This window comes from Polypterus senegalus, chromosome 16 (genome assembly GCF_016835505.1).
Source record: "Polypterus senegalus isolate Bchr_013 chromosome 16, ASM1683550v1, whole genome shotgun sequence".
NCBI classification, from domain to species: domain Eukaryota; kingdom Metazoa; phylum Chordata; class Cladistia; order Polypteriformes; family Polypteridae; genus Polypterus; species Polypterus senegalus.
In genome coordinates this window covers 55467713-55494798 of record NC_053169.1, presented here as the reverse complement: position 1 = coordinate 55494798, position 27086 = coordinate 55467713, and the positions used below count along the sequence as shown (strand labels likewise).

Here is a 27086-nt window from a genome sequence, read left to right as displayed (position 1 = left end):
TATCTATCTATCCATCCATCCATCCATCCATCCATCCATCCATCCATCCATCCAGGTATCCTTGTTTTTATTTTCTTGCTGAAGCCCCCCAGCACCTTTAGCTGTCAAGCTGCCATTGGGCAGGCAGCTCAGAGACTCAGGTAGCTGATGTCATACTGGGCCTTTCTGCACTACTCCTCTGAGGTCATTTGGATTAGCAGCAGTTTGTGAAGGCTGTTTAAGGCAGAGAACCCAAATAAAACTTACAACAAAGAACACATTGAATTCAAAGCTAAAGAACATTTGTCTAATCTTTGCTTAATTTTCTGTGAAATTTTTTATTAAGAATGAATGACACCAGCCAAGTCTGCAGTTCTACTTATCCTGTCTTTCTTTGCTTTTAGCTGTCACTGGACTCGCGTCTGCCTTCTACAGCTTGCTGCGCAGTTTGACGGCTGTGGCAGTGCTCTATGGATTTTGCTTTGGAGCATTAAAGGTACGTTATTCGTAAGATTAACAGTGATAGTCTGACCAACACATCAGAAGATTTCACTAAGCCAGTTTATCTTCAACTGTTGAAGTCCATATTTTATTCAATTCAGTTTTTGTTGAGTGTTCATCCATGAACAAGCATGCACCCTTTACAATTATAATGAATTAACAATAAATTGCAAATCATACAAACATTATTACCAATTTAACTGCCACTTTTGCACAGATTAGTTGGCTGCCCCCAAATGTTTTTCTACCTCTCTGCAACATTTTTATGCCATCACATCACATCTTCCCTCTCAGCCTCATCCCCTCCACCTCCATCTTGGTCCACCTATCCATCTATGATCATCCTTTGCCTTTTACTCCACAAGTCCACCTCAGCCTGTTTCTCCTCGGCTTGACAACCATGATCTCCATGCCAAGTGTTTGTTGTAACCTGGCATTCGTCTTCCTTTTTCTCTGTGACATCCACCTGAACATTTTCATCGCTGTTATAGGAACATAATTAAAGGACAAGTGTCTGTGTATCTGTGTGTAGGTTTGGTTGCTAGAATTAGGAACAAAAAAGTTTAAAATAGGCAAAATGTAGAAGGGTCAAAAAAAAAAAAAAAATCTCAATAAGGGACAAGGATATTGTTCTTATCGGCCAATTCTGTTGTCTGAAGTTATGCACCAGCAACAGTAGCATGGTAGCTACTTTCTTGCGTTCATTTTCTTGATTCAACTAATGTTTCAGTTTGGTCTAAAACTGGCTTTACAGCTTTACACTTACATGCCATTGGGTTTGGGTTGATGGCTCCTCCCCACTCATGAATATTGATGAGTTGCGTTAGAGTAGCAAAATCAATTATTGTCTAGCCCATTTAGTCCTAAACAGGGTCACGTGGGTCTTCTGGAGCCAATCCAAGCCAGGATAGGGCACAAGGCAGGAACAAACTGTGGACAGAGTGCCAGTCCAACGCAGGGCAAGAGTAGCAAACTACATATAAATATTTTGATTTTTTTTGCAGCGTGACTTGATTTCATCCACTAGATGGTAGCAGAATACCATCCTGAGTGCTTTTCTCAAGCCCTCTTGAAGATTTTTTTTTGTTTTTTCTGTCCTCCCTGGCCATCAGACCTTACTTTATTCTTTGTTAATTATAATATTGCCTAATTTTACTTTTATATTTTTCCTTTTTTCTTTCTTCATCTTGTAAAGCACTTTGAGCTACATAATTTGTATGAAAATGTGGTATATAAATAAATGTTATTGTTGTTTTAGGGCTCATACAGGGGATCATGACATGTCACCCCAAGTCTGTCACAGGCATGACAGTAATTACACAGAACTCCGAGCCTGTGTCACACTTTGGGTGGGTTAACGCCAAGGAGTTTAATACTAATGTATATCCACAGTGATTTATTATTACAGTATATACAGGGGTTGGCAAAAAGAGATTTCCATTTGTTCAAATGGAAAAAGACATGCAGGTGTTGATTATTCCAACAGCTTTATTAACTTTATTAACTCTAAAGAATTGCACACTTAGATACAATCTCATAAGGGCTCAAATTGCAGGCCTTGTGTACTCACAACTGCCAACTTGCTTTTGCCCACCCCAGCATATATCTTGTCGACTAGAGCACTAATCCATGATCATTTCATTTTGCTCATTGTTACTGTTTCATACGTTTCTACTGTACCTGACTTGACAGATCTGAAGAGTGCATTGAATAACTGGCTGATGATCTCCTTTTAGGAGCCCTGGGATGAGCAGCACATACCTGCTCTGTTCTCTGCCTTCTGTGGACTGCTGGTTGTGTTCTCCTACCATCTCAGTCGACAAAGCAGTGACCCCTCTGTGCTCATGTAAGTGCCTACCGTTACGAGTATCATTTCTCTTTTTAACCTGGATTTACTACCTAAAAGTAATTATTTGATATCAGGGAAGTAGAATAAAAGTAAAAGATGGATATTAGGGATTACATTGCTGTATCCAAGACTCTAACACTAACCAGTGACCTGAGATGAAGACTGGACTCCTTTGGTATTGTGTCTCTTCGGAGAATCCTTGGGGGCCGCTGGTTTGACTTTGTGCCCATCGAGCAGTTGCTCACGGAGTCCCGAATGAGGCACATTACCTGCATTGTGACAGAGAGTCAGTTATGGCACTACGGCCAAGTGGCGCGACTCCCCAAAGGTAATCCGGCTCACTGGATCCTCATTGTTGAGTGGCTCCACCAGGCCAAGAGGACGCCCACGTAACACCTGGCTGCGGCTAATAGAGGGTCATTTCTGGGGGGGCGGGGCTGAACTGCATGTCTGCCTGCGGGGTTGCCATCTGGGATGCCGAGGGGTTTTGTCATGTGGTGGATGTGGCAACACGCTGTACCACCTAATCTGACCTGATTACTGTATCTATCAGAGACCACATGCTCCCTGGGAATGTGGTTGTTAGAGATTGCAGCGTGGTACTCTTGATATAAGTTAAAAAGTGATATCCCTCCCCAGTGATAATGTTACTTAATAAATCAATTATGCAGAATACACTTAGCTTGAGTTTAATGTTGGATTACACCGCAGACAGTACATGGAGAAGTACATGGTTAATGGAGAAGAAAGAAGCAAGACGGAGAAAGCCGGTGAGAGAGAGAGAGAGAGCGAGCGAGCGAGTGAGTGCAGCTGTTTGCAAGCAGTTGGGAGAGGTGAACCCGAGTGGGATGTTGTCCAGCACCCGAGGGCTGATTGTAGTGGTCACTCCTGCTGAGCGCTTGTTTGGTACAGGAGTGACCGGGAGAAGGTTGGCTCATCACAGGGAAGGAAGCGGGAGTCGGGGACTTGGGAAGTGGGAGCCCCAGCGTGAGCGTCCTGGTCGCTGGGGAGCCCAAGTCTCAGTCTGGGTGAACAGAATCAGAGCCAGGGATCAGAAGGGCCACCAGACCAGAGAAGTGAAGAAGGTCAGCTGCATGTAGGGTGATTGCCCTGGCACATAGCCTGAATGGGAGAAACAGGGGAGTCACCAGTAAAAGAACGCACCGGGCTTTGTTTTAAAAGACTACTTCCACCCATTGTTTCAACCTTATTGTTTTTAAAGGATGTTTTCTAGTGTGTTTTTAACCTCCACAATTCACCGGTTTTTATGGATTATTTATTTATTAACTTTGATGCGCTGCACTTTAATTTGGACATTTTGTTTTTGGTTTGTTGATTTTAAATAAAAGCACTTTGCATTTTTTGCACCATCCCCTTGCTTTATTGTACCCCACTGTCCAGCTCATTGGTGACATTACAGATAGTGTCGGGTTCGAGGACTCCCAGAAGCAAGATGGAAGCATGGAGTGGAACCTGCATTGTCACAAGGCTTCTCAGTCGGGCACGAGTCCCGGACGCACGCTACAGTCCACAAAAATCCCTGGGGAGCCAGCTGGGCAACCCTGTTTAATTGAAGGAAAACAAAAAAAAAAACATTTGTTTGGAAAATTTGGCCAATCCACTTTAGTAACACTAGTTGCTTGATTATGAGTTTCAGGCAGGTTAGGAGCTCCTTCCACCATCAGAGTTAGGTCCCCTCTTGGTACGCCTCTTTTTTTTGTCATCCCATCGGGAAATAGTGGGGTGTTCTCTGGGCTCAGTAGGTGGGGTCACGTGTCTTCATTGAGGTTTTCCTCAGAGCTGCAGGTAGAGAAGAGGGGATTGACCAAGTTAGGGGTTGGTATCGCTTACTTTGCTTGCTCCCCAGACACACATGTGTTACACCAGGAAAGAATTACCTTTGTCTGGGAGGTGACAGAGAACCCAATGGTCACTCTAACAGAACTTTAGAAGTCCTCTGATGACACTGGAGAACCTGTTAGAAGGATTACCATCTCATCAGCACTCCATCAATCAGGCATTTGTGTGGTCTTCAGACAAAAAACAACCCAAAGACCCATTAGCAGTTTTACTGTATTCGTGAACTTGGAGAGGCATCCACTAACTCTTAAGAACTGCCCAGTGCAGAAGACATGGACCCACCTGTGCTTCCTGCCGCTCTGGCATTTGTAAGAAGACACTGGTGATACTACATCTCAGTCATATCTCTGCCATAGGCGTCCTGTTAATCTGTTACCTCTAGATAGATGATGTTTTTAGTGAAAACTTGAAGGTGTTTCACTTGCACGTTGCTGAGCTGTAGTATTTGCTTCTTTTCAACATTGTGTCTCTTCATCTGTGTCATTAGCATGACGTTGTTTGCTGCACACACAAGTGAAAGTGCATGCATGTGCCACCAAGTGGCTGTGGTTGAATGTGAGCAGAGCAGACTGCTCCATACACACAGGTTACATACAGTGAGGAACATAAGTATTTAAAAACTCTGCGATTTTGCATGTTCTCCCACAGAAATCACGGAGGGGTCTGAAATTCACATTGTAGGTACATTCCCACTGTGAGAGACAGAATGTAAAAAAAAATTCAGGAAATCACATTGTATGATTTGTACAGAATTTATTTGTATTGCACTGCTGCACATAAGTATTTGAACACCTGAGAAAATCAATGTTAATATTTGGTACAGAAGCCTTTGTTTGCAATTACAGAGGTCAAGCGTTTCCCGTAGTTCTTGACCAGGTTTGCACACACTGCAACAGGGATTTTGGCCCACTCCTCCACACAGATCTCCTCTAGATTTGTCAGGTTCCGGGGCTAGCACTGAGCAACACGGAGTTTCAGCTCCCTCCAAAGATTTTCGATTGGATTTAGGTCTGGAGACTGGCTAGGCCACTCCAGAACCTTGATATGCTTCTTACGGAGCCACTCCTTGGTTATCCCGGCTGTGTGCTTCGGGTCATTGTCATGTTGGAAGACCCAGCCACGACCCATCTTCAGTGCTCCGACTGAGGTGAAGGAGGCTGTTGCTCAAAATCTCACAATACGTGGCCCCATTCATCCTCTCCTTAATACAGTGCAGTTGTCCTGTCCCCTTCGCAGAAAAGCACCCCCAAAGCATGATGTTTCCACCCCCATGCTTCACAGTAGGGATGGTGTTCTTGGGATGCAACTCCTCCTTCTTTTTCCTCCAAACACGGCGAGTGAAGTTTAGATCAAAAAGTTCTATTTTGGTCTCATCTGACCACATGACTTTTTCCCATGCCTCCTCTGGATCATCCCGATGGTCATTGGCAAACTTCAGACGGGCCTGGACATGTGATGACTTGAGCAGGGGAACCTTCCATGCAATGCGTGATTTGAAACCATGATGGCATAGTGTTCTACCGACAGTGACCTTTGAAACTGTGGTCCCAGCTCTCTTCATGTCATTGACCAGCTACTCCCATGTAGTTCTGGGCTGATTCCTCACCTTTCTTGTCATCTGTGATACCCCACGAGGTGAGATCTTGCATGGAGCCCCAGTCCGAGGGAGACTGACAGTCGTCTTTAGCCCATTCCATTTTCAGACAGTTGCTCCAACAGTTGAACTATTTTCACCAAGCTGCTTGGCATTTGCCCCGTAGCCCTTTCCAGCCTTGTGGAGGTCCACAATTTTGTCTCTGGTGTCTTTTGACAGCTCTGTGGTCTTGCCCATGGTAGTAGTTGGAGTCTGAGTGACTGTGGGGTGGACAGGTGTCTTTAAAGAACTCAGACAGGTGCTACTAATTAAGATTACTAAGTGGAATAGAGGTGGATTTCTTAAAGGCAGAGTAACAGGTCTTTGAGAGCCAGAATTCTTGCTGATTGCCAGGTGTTCAAATACTTATGTGCAGCAGTGCAATACAAATAAATTCTTTACAAATCATACAATGTGATTTCCTGAATTTTTTTACATTCTGTCTCTCACAGTGGGAATGTACATACAATGTGAATTTCAGACCCCTCCATGATTTCTAAGTGGGAGAACTTGCAAAATCGCAGGGTGTTCAAATACTTCTGTTTCTCACTGTATGTCTAATGGGTAGATGGAAGCCACTCTGAGCTACGTGCATATTATAGTTTAAATAACTCGGAGAGCAGGAGGAAAAAGACTGTCTGGGCTGTTGAAGTAAAAACTGAACTCCTTGAGCAGAACTTCATTTGGCAAAGACCTCACGCTGCTCATCACCCACCCAATACCATCCCTACAGTAATGCATGATGGTGGCAGCATCATACTATTTGGGTGTTCCTCAGCATCAAGGACAGGAAGACTGCTCAGAACTGAGGGAAGGATGAATGCAGCAAAATACAGAAAGGTCCTTGAAGAACACCTGGGGCCTCATGTATAAACAGTCAGTCAGTAAGTCATTTCCCAACCTGCTATATCCTAACACAGGGTCATGGGGGGAGGAGAATGAGCAACATTCAGCTGGAGTAGCGCAGTGGGGTGGAAGAGGAGAGATATTTGTATTAGAGATAACTTGTACCTTGGGGCATTTTGTGAGGTATTTATGTAACTAATACTCATTTATTTGAACCCAGGATTATCTGAGTATGTTCGTGTTGGGGATTGGGAATCACTGGCGCTTCAGAACTTTCACAACATCTCGATTAAACTGGAAGATCATCCATTCATTAACCACAACCACATCATTATGACGATACCAAGTGCCTAATTACACCAAGATAATAAACATATTAGACATTTCCTGTTGTCACAAATAGAAGAAAATCCTGCTCATATGGTGTATGTAGGGTGTGTAATAGGTTGGCCAGAATAGCAAACACAAACACATCCCAAGACACCATCACAACCACACAGTTACAGTAAAGTACTGCTTGGTCAAGGCTTTCTCTTTCTCTGACTGAGATAAATGGGTGAATAGACAGAACTTTTCCCCAAGAATGAATGAATGGATGGATGGATGGATGGATGGATGGATAGATAGACAGATAGATAGATAGATAGATAGATAGACATGACCTGCTGTTATAGTATATGTATTTATAGTCTGAGGTGTACAGAGTATATAGAGTAGCTGACAGGCCTGTTCCTTGTTGTGTCCCAGAGTTGTTCACATCTGTATCACACATCTGAGTCTCAAAGACTGTGGTCTGCTGGACAGATAGCCCATTATCCGGAACACCTTAGACTCTTCTACATGCATATCTCTTAGCTTACCCCTTAATTTAGATGGCTTGATGGTACTGAAGACACTGGAGACATCAAAAACCATAATGTTGTTAGCTTTGTCCAAGTGAGAATAAGCCTTGGTGATCAGATAGATAATTGCATCCTCAACTCCAATGTTTTTTCCAGTCAGCAAACTGCAGTATGTCCAGGTGGTCCACCACATGAAGATGCATATAGTACAGGACCAGCCTCTTAAACATCTTGATGATGTGAGATTAAAGTGCCCCTAGAGTGCAGTCATTAGGTGAACAGGCCCCTGCCTTCTTTGGAACAAGAACAATGGATGTTTTCCACAGCACCGGCACACTCAGTATCCTTAGTGGCAAATTGAATAGGTGACAAAGGATACCTTGAGAACTTGAGGACTGACTCCCATCTGTTTCTCAGTTGTCTCTTCACTTGGTGTTTGATTATGGACAGCCCATACTGTTTGTCAGAGGTGGACTCATTGATGGCCATTCCAGATGAAGTGGTGGGAGTTATTGATGTAGCAGTGTTTCTTTATTGCTATAATTAAGTTACAGTGTTTTGCTGTTAAAGTGGTGTATTGCATACCATGATACCACATTGCAATGTTTTTTCTTTCTTCCCTCGTTTGGCTGAATTGACAGATCACAACATCACCTGTCTCCAATCCCACTCCCATGACTTTCTTGAACGTTCAGTTTAACACATCTGACTGTTATCCACTAAATGAAAAGGATGCTTCAACTTCCAAATGGCACCACATTGTACTTTCTATGTTTTCCACTTTCTATATTTGAGATTTTTTTTTTGTTTTGTAAAGAAATTTTTGAATCAACTATTGGTATTGCAATTTGGGTACACACTATAATTCATTTACCAAGTATGTATATTCTGACAGAGTAAGATCTAACCTTCAAAATGATATGTAGGCCATGGCTCTCCACTAATGGATCTGTATGCTATTGATACTTATTTGAAAACAGTAAAAACAGAGAAAAAGATTTGTTTTTTTTACTGCCTCAAATCAGTAACACTAGACATTTCACGAGGGTATTACATTACATTTTTTTTCAGGATGTTCTTGACACATTCACTGACACTTGTATAGCATTTACAAGCTTATTTCAGTACCTATGGGAATAAGAAGTAACATTCAAAAGTACATTTTATGGTAAAAACTTTACTGAACTTTGCAACTTTTTCTGCTGTAACACATGTGTACAACACAACTAAGTCTCCAGCTATAAACATCCATCCATCCATTTTCCAACCCGCTGAATCCGAACACAGGGTCACGGGGGTCTGCTGGAGCCAATCCCAGCCAGCACAGGGCACAAGGCAGAGCGCCAGCCCACCGCAGGACACACACACACACACACACACACACCAAGCACACACTAGGGACAATTTAGGATCACAATGCACCTAATCTGCATGTCTTTGGACTGTGGGAAGAAACCGGAGCACCCGGAGGAAACCCATGCAGACACAGGGAGAACATGCAAACTCCATGCAGGAAGGACCCGGGAAGTGAACCTGGGTCTCCTTACTGCAAGATAACAGTGCTACCACTGCACCACTGTGCCGCCCTGTATAAACGTTGCGTATGTACAAAAATGTTGCGTACTCCCGTTTTCACGCTCAAATCGCAATGTATAAACCCTAAACTTGGCATGAAGCCACACACATTTCCACGGTAGCTCAAACCCTGGTGTACGCAAGTTCTCCGCTCGGTTTTGCAAACTGGCGGCACCCAGCGTCAAAGCAGTGCTTTTGTTCCAGTTTGGTTTATCTTTCTTTTTTAGATCCACATCCCTGACGTGGCTTTATCAAATACACTGAAATGAACCGCATATTTTTTATTAGTTTAAGGCATCTGATTGTAATTAACCTGTAATAATATAATGGTCCACGGAATAGCCAAACTATTCCAAATACCATAGCTGCCTTAGCATTGTTTCTCTCAGAGTATTTATCTCACTGTATCTGAGTGTGGAATCACAGCTATACAGCAGCTGATTGGAAAGAGAATTATCAGTATACATCATTAAGCAAACGCACTGTCTATTTAACTGTTCTCACACGTTAAACGCTTCAGGGCCTTTCCTGTACTCACCTCGCGGTTCACAAACAGTTTCATCCCAAGAGCTCTAATTGCACTCAATCAGTCCATCATGTGCTCCTTGTAGAACTGTTTGTACTTATTAGTACAATCACCTCACTGTAAACTTGCAATACAGTTATAATATTGCACAACCTGAGCCACTTCATAAAGAGCATATTTACATATGATGAGGATATCATTTTTAAGATGAAATGTAGCAAAATATGTTTATTATATTATACAGATAAAACTTTAACTTCATTTAAATAATCTATACTGTTAATAATTAAACATGTGAGGACACAGTGTCACAGCGCTAGCAAGGAGCTGGCGCCCATTCAGGGACTGTTCCTGCCTCACGCTGTATGCTTGCTGGGGCTGGCATGACACTGGAAGGATAGATAGATAGAATAATTAAACACGTGCTACGAAGAAATTTCAATTATCCTTAAACGTTTTGAAGAATCAGCATTCTAAGCTTACAGATGGCTTAACGTCTATTACAGAGCCGATTGTGTGGCAATTGGGTACTTGGAGAAAGAAAAGGAAGGACAGGAATTGGGAGTTAATACGACTGAAAGAGACAGTACTGCTGCAATAAATTATTTCATTGAAGGTCGCGCACGGCACAGCAAGCATCTTGTGTGAGGTAGGAACAATCTCTGGACAGGGCGCCCGCTCGTCAATACCACTGTTCCCATGTTTAATAACATGATTCAGTTTTTATCATCATGAAAATGATATCAAGTGTACATCTCAGTATTTAAATTATTCAGAGAGCTGTAATATCACGAATGTAATGGATTCTATGTCCTGTCGAAGGAAGAGAAAGACCGTTTAAGAGGCACGTAGTGATTCACACACATAGAGCACATAGAAGATCAAATACAAAACAAAGCATTTAACGTGCTACTTTAATTACGATGTGATTTGAGAAACTAGTAAATTAAACGATTTACAGATCAAGTTTATGATGTTCTACTTTAATGACAAAATAAACTATGTGATTAAAGTGGAAATTTAGAGATTAAAGTTGACATTTCGTGCTTTTTTTCCCACTGTGTCCCTATTTTTTATTTTCACTGTACTCTAATAAGCTTTCATATGACACTCAGACGGTAGGCAACGACTCACCTTTTCACGGCGCTATTGATATCTGACAATTTCTTTTTTATTTTCGGGCACTGTGCAACTTTGTGAACTTGACCTTTCGGGTTTCTCCAACACTCTATGTCACTCGATCAACTTCCTTTTGTTGCTTATACCACTGTTTAAACCAAGAAATAGTAAGTTTGCTTTGCCTCCACTTGGTATTCGCTGAAATTCTTCTATTTCCCCCCGTGCATTTGCCATTGCCTTTTCACAGAACGCTAAGCTTAAGGGCTATTTATAATGATTTGCATATTTAAAGAGGCGTAATTCTGGAAGAAGTTTGGGTGGGGCAGCAGGCGCATGCACCTGCGTTACTTTTCACGCTGACCTGGATTTATGGAGCGGAAGAACGTGGAAGTTGGCGAATGCACAGATTTATACATCTGGATTTTTTTGTGCATACTAACATTTCTGCTTTTGTCCATACGCCATGTTTTAGTGTGAATTCTACACACGGCGTTATGCATGAGGCCCCTGCTCCATACTACATGAGACTCGGGTAACTGTCACCATTGATCATGACATTGACCTGAAGCATACAGCACTATGTCCGGTGAAGAGCAGGCACTACTCATCATCTGCATGATGCCATCCCTACCATGAAACATGGAAGTGGTAACAACATGCTTGACAGCAGCAGGAACAGGGAGACTGGTCAAAACTGAGTGATTAATGAAAGCAACCAAATACAGAAGGGTCCTTGAAGAAAACCTCCTTCAGAGGGCACATGAATGCTGGCTTGGGAGATGATTCACCTTTCCGCACAACAATGACCCGAAGCATACAACACTGGAGTGGCTTTAGAACAAGTGTGGCAAAGACCAGGCACTACTCATGGCCTGCATAATACCATCCCTACCAAGGAGCATGGTGGAGGCACCAACATGATCTGGGGGTGCTTCTCAGAGGCAGGAACAAGAAAGACTGGTCATAATTAATAGAAGGATGAATGCAGCCAAGTAGGGAGACATTCTTCAAGAAAACCTGCACAAGGTGACAGTACGACAATAATGCAAAGCATGCTGCCAAGACCCTACTGGAGTAGCTCTGGGACAAGCCTCTGAGGGTCCTTGAGCATCCCTGACTTGAACCCCATAGAACATGAGCGTGGAGAGACCTGACAATGGCAGTTAACAGACGCTTCCCATCCAATCTAATGGAGCTTGAGAGGATCTGTCAGGGAAGACCGGGTGTGCAAAGCTTTTAGAGACGTACCCAAGGAGACTCAAAGCTGGAACTGCTGCCAAATGGGCTTTACCAAAGTACTGAATTAAGGGTCTGACTACTTATACGACTGAGAGATTTCAATTTTTGATTTTTAATACATTTGCAAACTTTCTGATAATATATTCTGATTTTGTCATTATGAGCTATTGAGCGTAGATTAATGGGCAACAATGGCAATTGTATCCATTTAAAATTAATTCTACAACCGAGTAAAGTGTGCAGAAAGTCAAAGGATCTGGATACTTTCTGAGTCCACTGTAATTTAGACACAATTGTCTACTACAACAAGCTTGAAATCTAAAGCTTGTTCAAAAAATAAACGATAGCTCGCAGCTAACATTTATTTTCTTCCCCCTCCATTGAAACACGTTTGGGTTTGTTGGTCAGTCAGTCATTTTTTTCTTTTTAAACACCTTTCATAACACTCATCTCAGAGTGCCGGTCAATTCATAAAATGACAATGTGCAGCACAAGTGGAAAATCAAAGCTGTGAAAGAGCTGGAAATGTGTGCCACGGAATTGATTTTCTTTCCTTTTATTACTTCTCTTTAAAGCTGTACTGACAGAATTTGAAAGGAGAGCTCTTTCGGAGTTTCGATTTGTGTCATCTTCTGGCATGATGGTTGCTTTCTTCCCTTGCTGCTTTAATATAATTCAGTAACTTCTAGCGGATCTCTCTGTGTCACTTTCACTTCTTTCTTCTTGGCTAAATCTTCCTCCTCTGTTAACTAATTTGGTCCAGTGTTTGAAGCTCTCTGACCATTAGAACGCCTGCTCCATGCCACCCACTACTAATTACCCTCCATATAGGTTGTAAGAGAATGACAAGACATCAAGAAAGATTTGGGGTCCAACCTGGCGCCCGTATACTTGCATCACAATGCAAAATCAAATAACAGTGAAAAGGTCTTTTCAAACAAGAGCTCAGAATGGAACCAGCAAAGATGGGTGGGGCTTCCTGTTTTCAGTCCACCTAGCAAGAAGAGGCTGGTCTAGGTGGACAGACACAGGAAGTGACATCAGTGATATCCTAGCTGTCAATCATTTGGTCTGCAGAGGGAGGAAGAGAGAAAGGCATTAAAAGAGAGCGCCAACCCCTGGTGTGGCAGTAGAATTACAGTCACTAGAGCCTTTCAGCTGTTGTCTATGTGCACAGCGTGACAAGGTTTCGAGGGTCATTATTGTCACAAGAACAGAAGACGGTGAAATCAAGCTAATCGGCATGGCACACACCATTACCAGTTAGTATAACGACCTCACCTCAAAACTTCAGCCTTCCTTATTTAAAAAATCCCAATACTGCACTCTATGCAAGTGAAAACACTTTGTTTTTGAGAGGAGTTGTAGGATTTCCAATTTATCTCTGTGGCTCCTGAAGTAGTTCCTCATAAGAAACTCGTCTAACTCGGGGTTACTTCAGGATATTCCAAAGAAAGCAGGTTTAAGATTATGAAAGAATACGAGGTATGACAATTTAATTCCTGGAATGAACCTGTAGAAAAAATGTGTGCATATCTGTGCACTAGCAACTAAGAGGTGAGATGAGGCCAGCAGGGGGTGCTTACCCAGTGGTCAGAACGTGGATCCCATTTCCCCAGTGCAGTGATGGGACACTGTTATAAATATGGTGCTGTCCTTCAGGTGACATGTAAAACTGAGTTCCTGACACTCTGTGGTCATAAAAGATCCCTGGGTAACCATCCTAAAGAGAAGGGGGTGTCCAGATATCCTGGCTAAGTTGCCCACCACGGCCTGGTCATTCTGGCCCCCTAATCATCCCCTCTCTCTAATTGTGTCCCTCAGTCTCACCACTTCACCACCCTAGAGTTAATATGTGCTGAGCATACTGGTGGAAAAATGGCTGCCATCACATCATCCAGGCGGGTGCTACACATTAGTGGTGATAGAAGTGGCTCCCCACTCACTATGAAAACACTTTGTATAGTGACAAAAGCGCTATATAAATATAAAGAATTATTACTGTTACCTTTCAAAGTAAGCTTGGCAGCTCTCATTGCTGGAAACACACCTGGAATTCTATTTCTGTCCCTTTGTCATGTTATGCTGGATGTCAGAAATGTCTTTGTTCTTGAAATGTCTTTAGTAATACATGCAAGTAATAAAACGCAATGATTTGTCATTCCATCAGATGATGTATCAAAAACATTTGTAGTAATACAACGCATCACTAAAAATGATTGTGATGCATGATCAGTTGAAATGAGAACTGCAATATGTACAGTATGTCTCCATTATGTAATAGCTGACTCGCTGTCAGAAACTTACCCCAATCGACGATCAAAAAGAAGCCAAAAAACAAACAGTATGTAAAATAATAAAGTGAGTATATATTGTGTGATAGACGGCTGGCTGTTTAATCCGGCCGTGACTTCCCAGAGCAAGAAGAATGGAGGAAGGCAGGCTTTTCTGGATACTGCCTCCCCCGGGACGCTAGGCGGCAGCTCCCCTGGATGGCAATGGTTTCCTGGATTCCCTCAGGGCATCCTGGGGCATGGAGTCCGTTTCCTCAGTCCTGTTGGGGGCCGTGGGTGCTGCCAGGGGGAGCTCACAAAGAACCTGGAAATTTATATTATTACTACAACCCAGAGGTACTTCAGAGTCATGAGGACGGAAGCTGGGCTATTGGAGAAATGAGGATGTGGCATTGACCCGGAAGAAGAGATGGAGTACTTCCAGGTCATGGACTATTTAAAGGAGAGCTGGAGTTGGGAGGTTGGGTGACTAAGCTGCTGAGAGTGGAGGATTGTTTATTGTATTGTGATTATTGATTATTATTGAAGAATTGTGGAGTGTGTGGTGCTTTGTGCACTAGATCTGAAGAAAAATATTAAATGGTGTTTGTACACGTGTGTCCTGGACATCTGTCTGGTGGGTTTAATGGGGTAACAGCGACCTCTAGCATCCACAATTGATAAAGAAATAAATGAACAAACACCAGACAATATATATATATCATGCCCCAGCTAACCCCGACATAACATTCAACCCCAAGAGTGTCTGGTGGAAAGTAATAATAAAAAGAAAAAGAGCAGCACAACGTTAATATACAATGCAAACCCTCCCTTGAGCTCTCACTAACCACAAACACAATTAGATACACAGAAAGCATGAAACACACATAAAAGTCCAGATTTAATTGAAAATGGATAATGTTTGTAAACCTGGTTCAGTTGGAAAAATAGTCCTATGGAAAGTAAACAGATGAAAATGATAGCTTGCTCCTCTCCCCAAGCAACAAGAAACAGTCTCACCGTGCTTATCCTCGGTACGTGGCGTAATCCAGAATCCCGGGGTTTTGTGGTGCAAAGCTATTGTTGCCAGACATTGAAAGTGGCAGGTAGACAAAAGTATGAAAGATCTGTAGCGGAATGGCGGTCTAGTAGAACGAGATGATGGTCAGATGCAGGTGATGAAATTGACAGAACCAATTATCGTGAGGAGCCATGGCTCCACAGAGTTATCCTTCCCTCCCATTTTTTCAAGGGGAGCATATTTACATAGACACACACACACACCATGTAAACAGGACAACAGTAGGGAAGATGGAACTTTGGCACAAAATACATTTATGACGTATGTATAAAAGCAGTGTTAATGTTTGTGACGTGCTTTGTATTGGAATGACAAGTGCAATGTATTTAAATACTAAAAATGTTTGTGATGCCCCATCTGTTGAAGTGATTGAGACATAGCAACTGGACAGACACACACTTATCCTTTTATTAGGGTGAATCATTTACACAATGAAAATGCTTAGAATGGTCTGGCTGTGTCCCACAGCACCGTATGACACGTCTCCATGGTAAGATCACCTTAGCCTTAACTGTTCCCTAAGAGTTTTTCAGAACGACCCATGAGTTAAAAGATGTCAATGATTGGGATGTATGGTGTAACATGAGCGATGTAAACTGCAAGTACAGTTAAATGTTATCAGATGTGTGCAGTCATCAACGGAGCGGAGCTATGGAGGTCTGCAGCTCGACTCTTTTGCAAAGTTGTGGCTGCATGTGCATGATGGATATGAGTGCAGACTTGTGGTATAGCGGGTCCACAGCTCAGATGAAAGCCCAGTTTTTAAATAAATAATCGCGGCTTAAAGAGGGGGCGTGGTAGTGTGGCTGGCGCGGTTCCTGGATGCTACGTGAGGTGGGCGTTTCCTCGCTTATGTGCACAGGTGAGGAATCTTCCACATCCGTGATTGAAGCCAAGAGCTGCTAATTGCCACACCTGAGCCACGTCCCCGTAATAAATAGGAGAAGCGCGAGGCAAAAAAAAAGGGAAACGGTAAAAGAAAGGAAGAGGCAGAGAGCAAGAGGGCAGTATTGGGGAAAGAGAGTGTACGAGCCAGCTCGCCAGCTAGCTGAGGAAGAGAAAGGTCAGTAAAGTCAGGGGTCTCAGACGGAGTGAGTGATTGACACTCATGGGACAGGATCGTTCCCACTGAGGCTTTTAATAGAGTGGGCACGATCAGCGAAGAGTCCACTTTAGGGATCTGTGGAACGACTTAGGGTGCGAGAAGAAAGACGGGAGGACAACTGACCCCGAGCAGTCAGGCAGATGCCAGTGGAGGCATCCATGACGGGGGTCGGTAGAATGAGGACCACGGTGGCTGAAGTCTCTCCCGCTGAATATACCTTGAGTGAGCCAGAGAGACTGAGAAGGAGCAGAGCTTGGCTGGTGTGACCCCAATGTCGTTAGCAGGATTTTAATCTCATTTTAGCCTTGGGATTTTTAACTTTTTAATTGATTATTTAGTTATTCAATAACATTTGAAGCACTTCACTATTTATTTGGACACACTGTTTTGACTGTTTTTAAATAAAAGCACTCTTGCACTTTTTGCACCATCCCCTTTGCTTCATGATGTCTTCATTGATCAGCTCATCTGGTTACATTAGCAACGGTGTCGGGTTCGAGAACTCCCCAGAAGCCAGATGGGAGCATGGAGTGGAACCCGCATTGTCACAAAGTGGCTCAGAATTTAATTTAAGAAGCTTAGGTTTCTTCTTGCTCTCCATAGTCTGTATCTGAAATGACCGCTGTGATTGGGGCACTTTGATAGTCTACCATGGATTCAGCAATCAAAAAACAGAGCTCACCCTTCCAGGTTGATGGGTGAAAAATTACATTTTCGTGTTTCGTGTTGCATGAGGTGTCACTGAAAAAAATAAATGAAATAAAAAATTTAATCAATAAATAAAGAAATAAGCAACACAATCATCTAATGACATATTTCACAATACATTCATTTATCTGCATAAGTATATCATTAATTTTATGCAAACTATTCCTCCCAATTTAAATGTTCTGTTACTACTTTAAAGACTGATTTTTGAGGTTGGTTTTGTTTTTAATTATTTTGCAGATCACTGCTTCAATCCAAACTATTCCCAAATTTTAAAGGCTGCTCTGCAGATGACGACCTTGCACTTGATGATGGTGATCCTCTCGCCAAACATCTCAGAAATTCTGTGGTAAGGTTTGACGGAGCATTAGAGATAAATTTTGTTAGGTGTAAACATTGTCATTTAAGACTGAACGGCACAATCCATGTGGTAAAATGGGCTTTTGATTATTTTAAGTAGGTTGAGTTGTAAGGTGGATATATAAACAGGAATGGTGCATAAAAGGGAGTAGAAGGGTGTCATGTTTAAGTTTGTATGCTGCTGAGGTTGTGTTAAATAAATAAAAAGCTTGTAATTCATAAAAGTCCTGTTCAGACTTGAGCGTTTGGGTTCATCAGGACAGTCAGGCACCAATCCCACTTGCTGTTCTCTCTTTGGCTCTTCGTTCCTTAGCGCCACTGGCTCATCCCACCGCTGCCACCATTTCTGATGGCCCAGGTTGGCTCCACACTCCCTGCTTGCTTCCAGGAGCTTCTTGAACCCGGATCTGTCGATAGTCATGAACCAAGATGAGCCAGGCAAATAAGGACTCAGTGCTTTTAATAAAATCCAGACAAAAACAAACAGTGTCCATTATTACAGTGCTTCAAACCTAGTCAATAAATAAATAATCCATAATATCCAAAAAGTGGAGGTTAAAATTCCAAATAAATATATTCCATGAGAACGAGGTTAAAATCACAGGTGGGTCTTCCTTAAAAACAGACACAAGCCCCTGTGGCCTTTTCTAAAATCTGATGTCTTTGCAGCTTATCCAATCGGACCTTGCAGCATAAGGAGACGCTCACGGACAGGGGCAGTCATCCATTAAATTCTGGGTTCGAGGTCCTATTGCCAGTCCGTCGGACTCCCCACACACGTCTCCCTTAGCCAGTCCGTTGACGTCAGAAGGGAGACGTTGCACAACAGGGCCGCTCCTACTCCTCTACGTTGTACTAAAGAGCTCCCACTCTCCAGCCCCACACTTGGCCCTTCCACTTGCTTCCTTCCTTCTTCATTCTTCTTCCTTAACCTCTCTGGTCTCATCTTTTCGATCCCCCTTTTCCATTCTTGTTTCTCCCTTCTCCGATGTGGAAGTCCCCTTATATCCTGCTCATTTGGGTGCAAGTATGGTATTCTGCTGCCTCCTCCGAGGTGTGAGTGAGACTCCTGACTGATCCGCTCACATTTGTATGTGAATGCGCGATATGGCAAGCACCCCAATCAACCCCAGAGTGAGCTCCATCTTGGCATGCACCCACACCCAATTGAAGTCCACAAGTTCTGGGACAAAATTATTTCTTTAATACCACGCTTCACCGTGGACCTCTTATCACACCATCCATTCATCCAACCATCCAGATACAGTATTATCTAAACCCGCTTTATCCTGAGCAGGGTCAAGAGGAAGCTGGAGCCTATACCAGCAAGCATAGGGTGCAAGGCAGGAACAATTTCTGGAACATTCATTGTTAAATAAATGTGTGCGTTATCAGGCTTTCTATCTCAGTGTTCTTTACAGTATTGTTCATGACGTTGCGTCTTAGTGCAATATCCTGCCTTATTATATTTTCCTTCATCTTCTTTTTTGATTAATATTATCATTATTATTAATATGTTTGAGGTGAATCCTCAGAATTAATATCAGAAAATGTCACCAGAAGGGTCAGTCAATGTGCAACAAGTGGTGGCATAAAATTGTGACATCACTCATTCTCAGACTTGAATCCCGACTGTTAGCTGAGACCGGGACTAAGACACTTCATAAATACGAAGTGTGATCAAAAAGTACTGTGAATGTTGATGCAGACCACCATCCAAGAGCAACGCAAAGCAGGTTCTGACATGCCGAGTTTGTGACAAGTTTTAACTTGTTTGAAACTCTCAGTCGTTTGTGAGCCACTGTTGAGTTCAAGGTAGTCGTTATTAATGGATATCGAGCAACTCATTAACATGACATCTTGTTTCAAATTGCAAAAAGCTCAGGAAACCCATCAGATGTTAACATGGGTTTATGGTGACACTGCACAAGTTTACAAGTGGTTTGATTGATTTCGTAATGGATCTGACTCGGTTGAAGACGAGAAAAGATCAGGACGTCTATCAACATCAATAATCGAGGGAAATGTTGAGACGGTTTCATTCTTTCTCATGACAATGCTCCTTGTCACACGTCCCTTCTAGTACGACAATTTCTGTCGAATAAAAACATTACGCAGTGTCCTCATCCACCTTATTCGCCAGATCTGGCACCGTGCGACTTCTGGTTGTTCCCTAAATTGAAAATGACCCTGAAAGGCAAACAATTTCAATCCATTGAGGACATCCAGGCAGCCATGACAGCCCAACTAAAGACACTCTCGAAAGAAAACTTCCAGAACTGCTTCGCAAAGTGCCAAGAGCGTTGGGATAAGTGCAGTCGAAGTGGAGGAGAGTATTTTGTGGGCGACTAGTACTGCAATAAGCATTTCTTTTTTAAAACATTCACCATATTTTTTGTTCACACTTCGTATTTCTTATGTTCTACTCTGAGGAAGGACAAATTCTTATCCCCGAGAGACTTTTATTGCAATTCCTAGCAGTAATTTTGAGGTGCCTGATTAATACGAGACCCGCTCTGTAGATCTGCCGTCACAGGGAGCAGCACTCCAAGATGTCACTTGTCTCTCAACTGCAGCTAACTCTCCTCTACCTCCAGTGCTTCATGTGTTTTTGTATCTTTCTCTCTTTTTATTATTTTTTATGCTTTTTCTCATTCCACAGAAGGACATCCTCAGTTCTGATCTGGTCGTCTGTGCGGCAGCTGCAGTGCTGACCTTTGCGATAAGTGCAAGTACTGTGTTCTTATCTCTGAAGGTAAGTTTCAGTTATCGATTATTAATCTTTGAGATATTTATTTGGGTCATTTAGCATTATAAGAATGTGGTAGGAAGATTCAGCTACTAGACAAATCTTATTATGTACAAAAAAAGTTCAGCATGACTGAGTGCAAGGAATAGACAGTGTCCAGTGGAGGGCAAACTAACACACATCCTAAATTACAAGGGGTCCATCTCAGTTGCAGATTTTTGCTTTGTGCCCTCCCGCACCCTAACCTATTGTTTATGGGGGAGGAGTAAAAGCTTTAGATTCACCAAAAATCTCAATGTTTTACGGTCCCCGATACCAAAAACCTTGATATCTTGATGATGGGTGTTTGTGTGTCTCTGTGTCTCAATTTCTTGAGGACAGTCTAGAGCAGGGGTGTCAAACTCCAGGCCTGGTGGGCCACAGTGGCTGCAGGTTTTCATTCTAACCCTTCACTAATCAGCAAGCAGTTTTCACTGCTAATTAACTCCTTTTCCCTTCACTTTAATAGCCCTGTTTTTAAGGATTCAGTCCTCTGAATTGATTCATTTCTTCATTAAATGGCAGCCAAAAAGAAATGAGACGTGAAATGAGCCAATAGATGACCAGCTAAGCTGAGATTTCAAACTCCAACTAATTTTTCTCAAACCGATCTCTTAATCAGAAGCTGATTCTTGCTGTTAATTACACTCGTTATTTAATTCCATGGCTTGTTGCTGCTCTCATTCTGCCACAGCAGACATTTCCGAAAGTGTTGATTTTTGTCATTTTTCTAAGAACAGCGTCAAAAATTTTTAGTGATCTGAGAGATCAGCCTTAAAGAGGCCATCACCTTTCCTTATTTTCAGATATTGTGTGATGGGCAGAGGTGAGCTGGTCGTGTGGCGGCTCGTTTTGTGTCTCTTTATTGTTTGGCTGCTAATTAAGGAAAAAAGAAACAACTAAGGGGCCTGAATCAAGTTAATTAAAACTAAGGCAAAAGAAGATAATTAGCAGCAAAAACTAGTCATTAATGAGAAAGATGATTAGAATGATGCGGTGGGTTGGCACCCTGCCTGGGATTGGTTCCTGCCTTGTGCCCTGTGTTGGATGGGATTGGCTCCAGCAGACCCAAGTGACCCTGTGTTTGGATTCAGCGGGTTGGAAAATGGGTGGATGGATGATTAGAATGAAAACCTGCCGCCATTGCACCCGTGGTCTAGAGCTAAAACAGCTGGACGGAAGAATACCAAACTCGAAATTTAAGCCTGTCATGAGACGACGATGTGCTGATTAGTTTTTGAGCCAAATCGTGAGAGAGAAAGAGGCCCTCTAGAGGAACCCTCAAATACCGTAATTCTGAAATTAATTATGAATTCTTCTCATCAATTGCTATCATAATGACCTGTTTTATAAGCAGAAAGATCAGCATCAGAGCCATAAATAATTACTGACATGTTATAGAACAGTTTGGGTAACTTGGTTCTTAAGGCACAAAGCCTACTGACGCTCACGTCCAAATTTTTATGATAAGGGAAAGGAACTGGAGGAAGTTGAGAGATCCAGAGAGACCAGAACAGACCATGAAGAACAGCACACAGAGACTGGCCAGGACAGGAATCAAACCTGGCACCCAAAACTGGAAGCCAGCAGCGCTATCTACTCCATCACAATGCAGCATCCCCGATCCCAACCCCTTTTATGGAGTGGTGTGATTGAAGAAATGGCTATGTCCACACTACTACAATGTTTGTTTTAAAATGCAGATCTTGGTCTCTGTTTTCACCTATCATCACCCCTACTTCAGCGTTTATACCCTCTGACATTTGAAAATGTACTCCAGAGCCGTATACTGTACTTCTAGAAAGGCCTGTTCAGCATTGCAGTGTGGGTGGTTGAAATCACAGTTGTGCTCTGATTGGTTCATGCTTGGTACGTGTGCCTGCCTTGATTGGATCCTGCTCATTACAATATCTCGTTCCCTAAATAGTCACCCTTTATTGAAGAATACCAAATTCCAGAGGAGTTGTTTTCACGGCCTTTGTTGTGTTGCTTACCCGTATGCATCTACCGTAAATTACTTTTTGTACAGCTGAAATGCTGCACACATGTGCTAAAGGCAAATAATTTACTGGTCACTCAAGTTTTGTGATTAATCCCATGGCTGGTGGTATATCAATGGCTTCAAGGAGGACGCTTCCTCTTCTTGTGTTTGCCAATGTGCATATGCCCACTATAGACAAACATCTACAGTATGTCATAAGTGTTTGTAGCACTTCAGAAGAGGTCATCCACCTGGAGCTAAGCATGTTCGGGCCCAGCCAGTACTTGGATGGGAGACCATGTAGGAAAAGCTTGGGTTGCTACTGGAGGAGGTGTTGGTGAGGCCAGCAGGGGGTGCTTAACTTGTGGTCTGTGTGGGGAGGAGTGGTGGAGACACTAGGCTGTAAAAATGGAGATGTAAAACAAAAATCTTTGAAAAGTATCTCACTCCTCACTAGTGTTTAACTCTTCGAGGGCTGAATTATTTTTCCAAAAAACTCAAGTTTTCTGTAAAGCACACAATGCAATGGTTTCACACATAAATCAACATAAAACATCTGTTACTATGTGCTGTGGTTGTTGCTGGCGCATGTTCAGTATCACAGCAGGAGGACGGCGGTAGTGGTCTCAGTGTGACGCAATATGGTTTGTATCTCTTGCCATCATAAGTGGTGATCATCCCAGGCGAATGCTGCTGTAGGCGCATCAGCTACACGAAAGTGTTCAGCACTATGATCAGTTGGGGACCGAGCACATGATGCCGGTACCCCACTTTCATTTTTGATATCCATCTCCTGATCAATTGCATCAAACTCGGAGTCCGACAAGTAAGAGTCCTATTCAACAAAATTACGTAAAACATCCATGGAGTATTTTGCTTTGCACATTCGCTTTGGTCTCTCGCCAGTTGTCGATGCCATTTCAGAGGTTTTTGCTCTTTGCTACTCAAGCACGTGCAGGGAATTGAGGTAAAATCAATAAAGCTAAGTAACTTTCCTTCTAGCAAAGAGAGTTGAACTAAAACGTAAGGGCGAGTTTTGTCATAGTTTACAGCTGATTACCATCCTCTACTCCTGAATTTTGACAAAAGTCGACATCTGCCCTAAAAGAGTTAATAATAAATATTTCTTTACATTTATATAGTGTTTTTCTCACTAATCCAAGCGCTTTACGTTGTGAATGGGGAGCCACCTCAACCACCACTAATGTGTAGCATTCATCTGGGCGATGCGGTGACAGCCATTTTGTGCCAGTACGTTCACCACACATGAGCTGTTAGGTGGTGAAGTGGTGAAAGATAGCCAGTCAGAGACTGGAGATGACTAGAAGGACTAGACCATGGAGGACAATTTGGCCAGGACATCAGAATACCCCCTACTCTTTACAAAGGATGCCCAGGCATATTTATAGGCCACAGAGAGCTAGGACCTCAATTTTACATCTCATTTCAAAGGACAGTACTATTTTTACAGCACTGGGGCATTGGGATCCACAGGGTAAGCGCCCCCTCCTGGCCTCACCAACACCTCTTCCTGCAGCAACCCAAGCTTTTCCTGGTAGGTCTCCCATCCAACAGGTGCAGCTTCAGGTGGGTAACCTGTTCAGAATTGCAGGTGGTAGGGCTGCTGGTAGATGAAATAAATGTGTAAATAGATAGATGGATGAAGAGCGCTATATAACAGGTATGCAAGATACTGTAAGATAAATTAGAAGACAAGCACGTTAGTTGTTTTCTTTTTGTGACCAAAAGGCCCTTCTTTGTCTTGCAGCCATTTGTCAGCATTGTCCTGTACGCCCTAGCAGGGACCGTTGGCTTTGTTACGCACTACCTGATTCCTCAGCTTCGGAAGCATCACCCCTGGTTCTGGATATCTCACCCCATACTGAAAAGTAAAGAGTACAAGCAATATGAGCCAAAAGGTTAGTAGTGAATCCTCTGCGCGATTAAACATGATGTGAGTGTGAAACGATGCTTTGGCTTCATTAACTGGAGGGTTGACGTGTTGACCAAGAAATTACAGAAAAGGACGGCGGATTCTGATAATGGTTGACATGAAAAAAAATGGATCTGTACATATTTGAAAAGAAATATTAGGAAAATATAACAAAAAGTATCATTTTTCATTTTATTTCACGCAGTTCATTCATACATGCATCCATTTCTGGCTTCATTCATCTAGGCCTTAATATTCTACTGTATTTTAAGTAAAGTTTAACAACTGTTTAATAAAAGGCTCTTCTCTTTAAAAAATGAAAAAATCCCTAAAGGAGAAAACGAGTTCAACTGTAATAATGCTCCCCCAGCCCCCTGTGTCCCTATTCATGTGGGATCCTAAAGATAAGGCCGATTTCTGTTCATTCACGTGTCATCCTTTACAACTGTCACTGCTGACATATTTTGTGTTGTTATTGTCTGCTCGCAAGAAAAATCAAATTCATGTCACTCTGTAACAAAGTCTGAGCCATTTGGAAGATTACTCGTCGCAGTCCTGTTCCCTGGTGTCCACTGGGGGGTCCTTCCCCAGCTGGTACGGCCCTCGCTGCTCTTTGTCTGTTTGCTCTCGTCAGTGTCACATGCGCCAACGTGCGAGCGACCAGCCTGCCGCTTGTCACAAGGCAGTTCTCCCAGGTGAAGCGAGGTTCATTTTTCAAGCAGCCATTCCACGTGAAATGCAATTCTGTGTGCATCACTCAGGCGATCCATTGTTCTATAATGTCTGTCATACTAGATACGCACGCTTTACTTTATGGGCTTTCACTGAAATGGATGTGAGAATAATAAGAATAAGAGTTCTGACTTAAGCTCAAAGGCAACAGAGTTACAACATTTGCAAAAGATTCTCCAAAAATAAAAGACGTATATTGTTAATTTGTGCAATAATAGTCAATAAATACAGTGCTATAAAGTAATAAGTAATAATCATAAGTAAAGATAATAAGTGATTAGTAATTAATAATAATTTAATAAAGTAATAAGTATTCAGGCCCTGTCACTTTTTTTACATTTTGCTATATTGCAGATTTATGCTAAAATGAATGAAATTCATTTTATTCTCACATCAATTAACACTCCACAATCTAGAATTAGACATAGATAAATTACAGGCCTCTGTGTGTGTGTGTGTATGGAGCAACAGTCCACTCCGCTCACGCTCAACCACAGCCACTAGATGGCGCATGCATGCACTTTTACATTTGTGTGCACCTCGTTGTGCTAATGACAGAGATGACGCAACGTTGACAGGAAGCAAACACCTCGGCTCAGCAACGTGCAAGTGAAAAGCCTCAGCAACGGAGGTTTCACTTAAAACATCATTTATCTGGAGGTAACAGATTAATAGCGTTCCTATGGCAGTGATCCGGCTAAGATATGGCATCACCAGTGTCTTCTTACCAAAGCCTGTAATTCTTAAGCGTTAGTTGACGTCTCTCCAAGTTCACGAATATGGTAAAACTGCTAGGGAGTCTTTGGGTGGTTTTTTTATCCTGGACCACACAAAACTAGTAACAAAATAAAAAGATTTTATAATTAATTGCAAATGTATTAAAAATCAAAAACTGAAATATCACTTTGACATGAGTGTTCAGACCCTTTGCTATGACACTAGAAGTTTGGCTCGGGTGCATCTCCTTCCATTAATCATGGTTGAAATGTTTCTACATCTTGTTTGGAGTCCAACTGTGGTCCATTCAATCGATTGCATTGATTAGGAAAGGCATGCAGCTGTCTATTGAAGGTCCAATGTCTGTGAGAAAAAAAGCAGGAGCCATGAGGTCAAAGGAATTGCCTGCAGAGAACATAAGACGCATAGGAAATTTGACAAATGAGAGAAGAACATTCAGTTCATCAAGCCCATTTATTTAGTGGGCTGAAAGTCCTCAGTGCTGGTGTGTCAGAGAGAGGATGTGAAGCGTTGTTCACTCAGCTTTGTCTTCATCCTCTACTCCATTAGTAATTCTAGGGGGTCAAGAGTGTGTCCCATAACCCAGCCTGTCCTTTAAATTAGCTTGTTGATTTGTTAGGCCTCTCTTAAAGAAGGCATGACTGGCTTCAAAATAAAACCAAACGCGTCATCCCTGGTGTTTTGTGCGCCTTTCTAGACTCTGTGAAAGAGCAACGGACACTCACGTTTCAAGTCTCACAGCACTTATCCCTTAAACTCTTCTAGGAAGGCTCTGCTTCTCAAATCGACTTCACATTTAAAACTAAACCTTTAACTGAGAGGAGACGTGTTGCTCGACAGCAGGAATGGGTTTGTTTAGCTCTGGGTTCTCACTTTTTAGAGTAAACGTGGACATTAATGCTTAAAACAGGACACATGTGACGGGAGTGCTAAACAAAATAGCCCTATATAGTCTCATCCTGCTGGTGAATCGAAACAGCCACAAACATATCTTTAGGTTCGATTTAAAGTGAGGTAATAGGTCAGCCAACCACCGCATAGAAGATCGGAATTGTAGAACATGTGAAGGATGTAAATTCCCAAATTAAAAGAACACAGACTGCTATGAAAAAAGAGCCTGCTCTGCTCTGCCCTTTCTTATATAGTCCAACCTAGGTTATGAGACCAGTCCAACCTGTCATTGATATGGACCCCCAAGTGCTTATAGGAGAGCACTTCCTCCACATCCACTCCCTGAACAGTCACCAGACATAGAGGGTCTTTGGTGCGGCGAAAGTCAATAAGCACTTTTGTTGGTTTTGCTGATGTTAAGTTGCAGACAGTTCTCAAAGTTCTCCACATGGCTCCTCTCCTCTGTCTCATCCCCATTGTCGATACACCCCATTATTGCAGAACCGTCTTGAGAGTTTCTGTAAATG

General features: G+C 42.5%; 1 protein-coding gene across 3 annotated transcripts in view; it reads left to right on the top strand.

Moving 5' to 3' along the window:
• Positions 1 to 27086, top strand: part of pcnx2 (pecanex 2) — a 274360-nt gene that overhangs the window by 123024 nt on the left and 124250 nt on the right. For all 3 annotated transcript variants that reach the window (XM_039738452.1, XM_039738451.1, XM_039738453.1), the window contains 5 exons: positions 384 to 475; positions 2217 to 2326; positions 17377 to 17485; positions 20159 to 20251; positions 24034 to 24184. In XM_039738452.1, coding sequence (XP_039594386.1) covers positions 384 to 475; positions 2217 to 2326; positions 17377 to 17485; positions 20159 to 20251; positions 24034 to 24184 — 555 coding nt within the window. The remainder of the gene's footprint in view (positions 1 to 383; positions 476 to 2216; positions 2327 to 17376; positions 17486 to 20158; positions 20252 to 24033; positions 24185 to 27086) is intronic.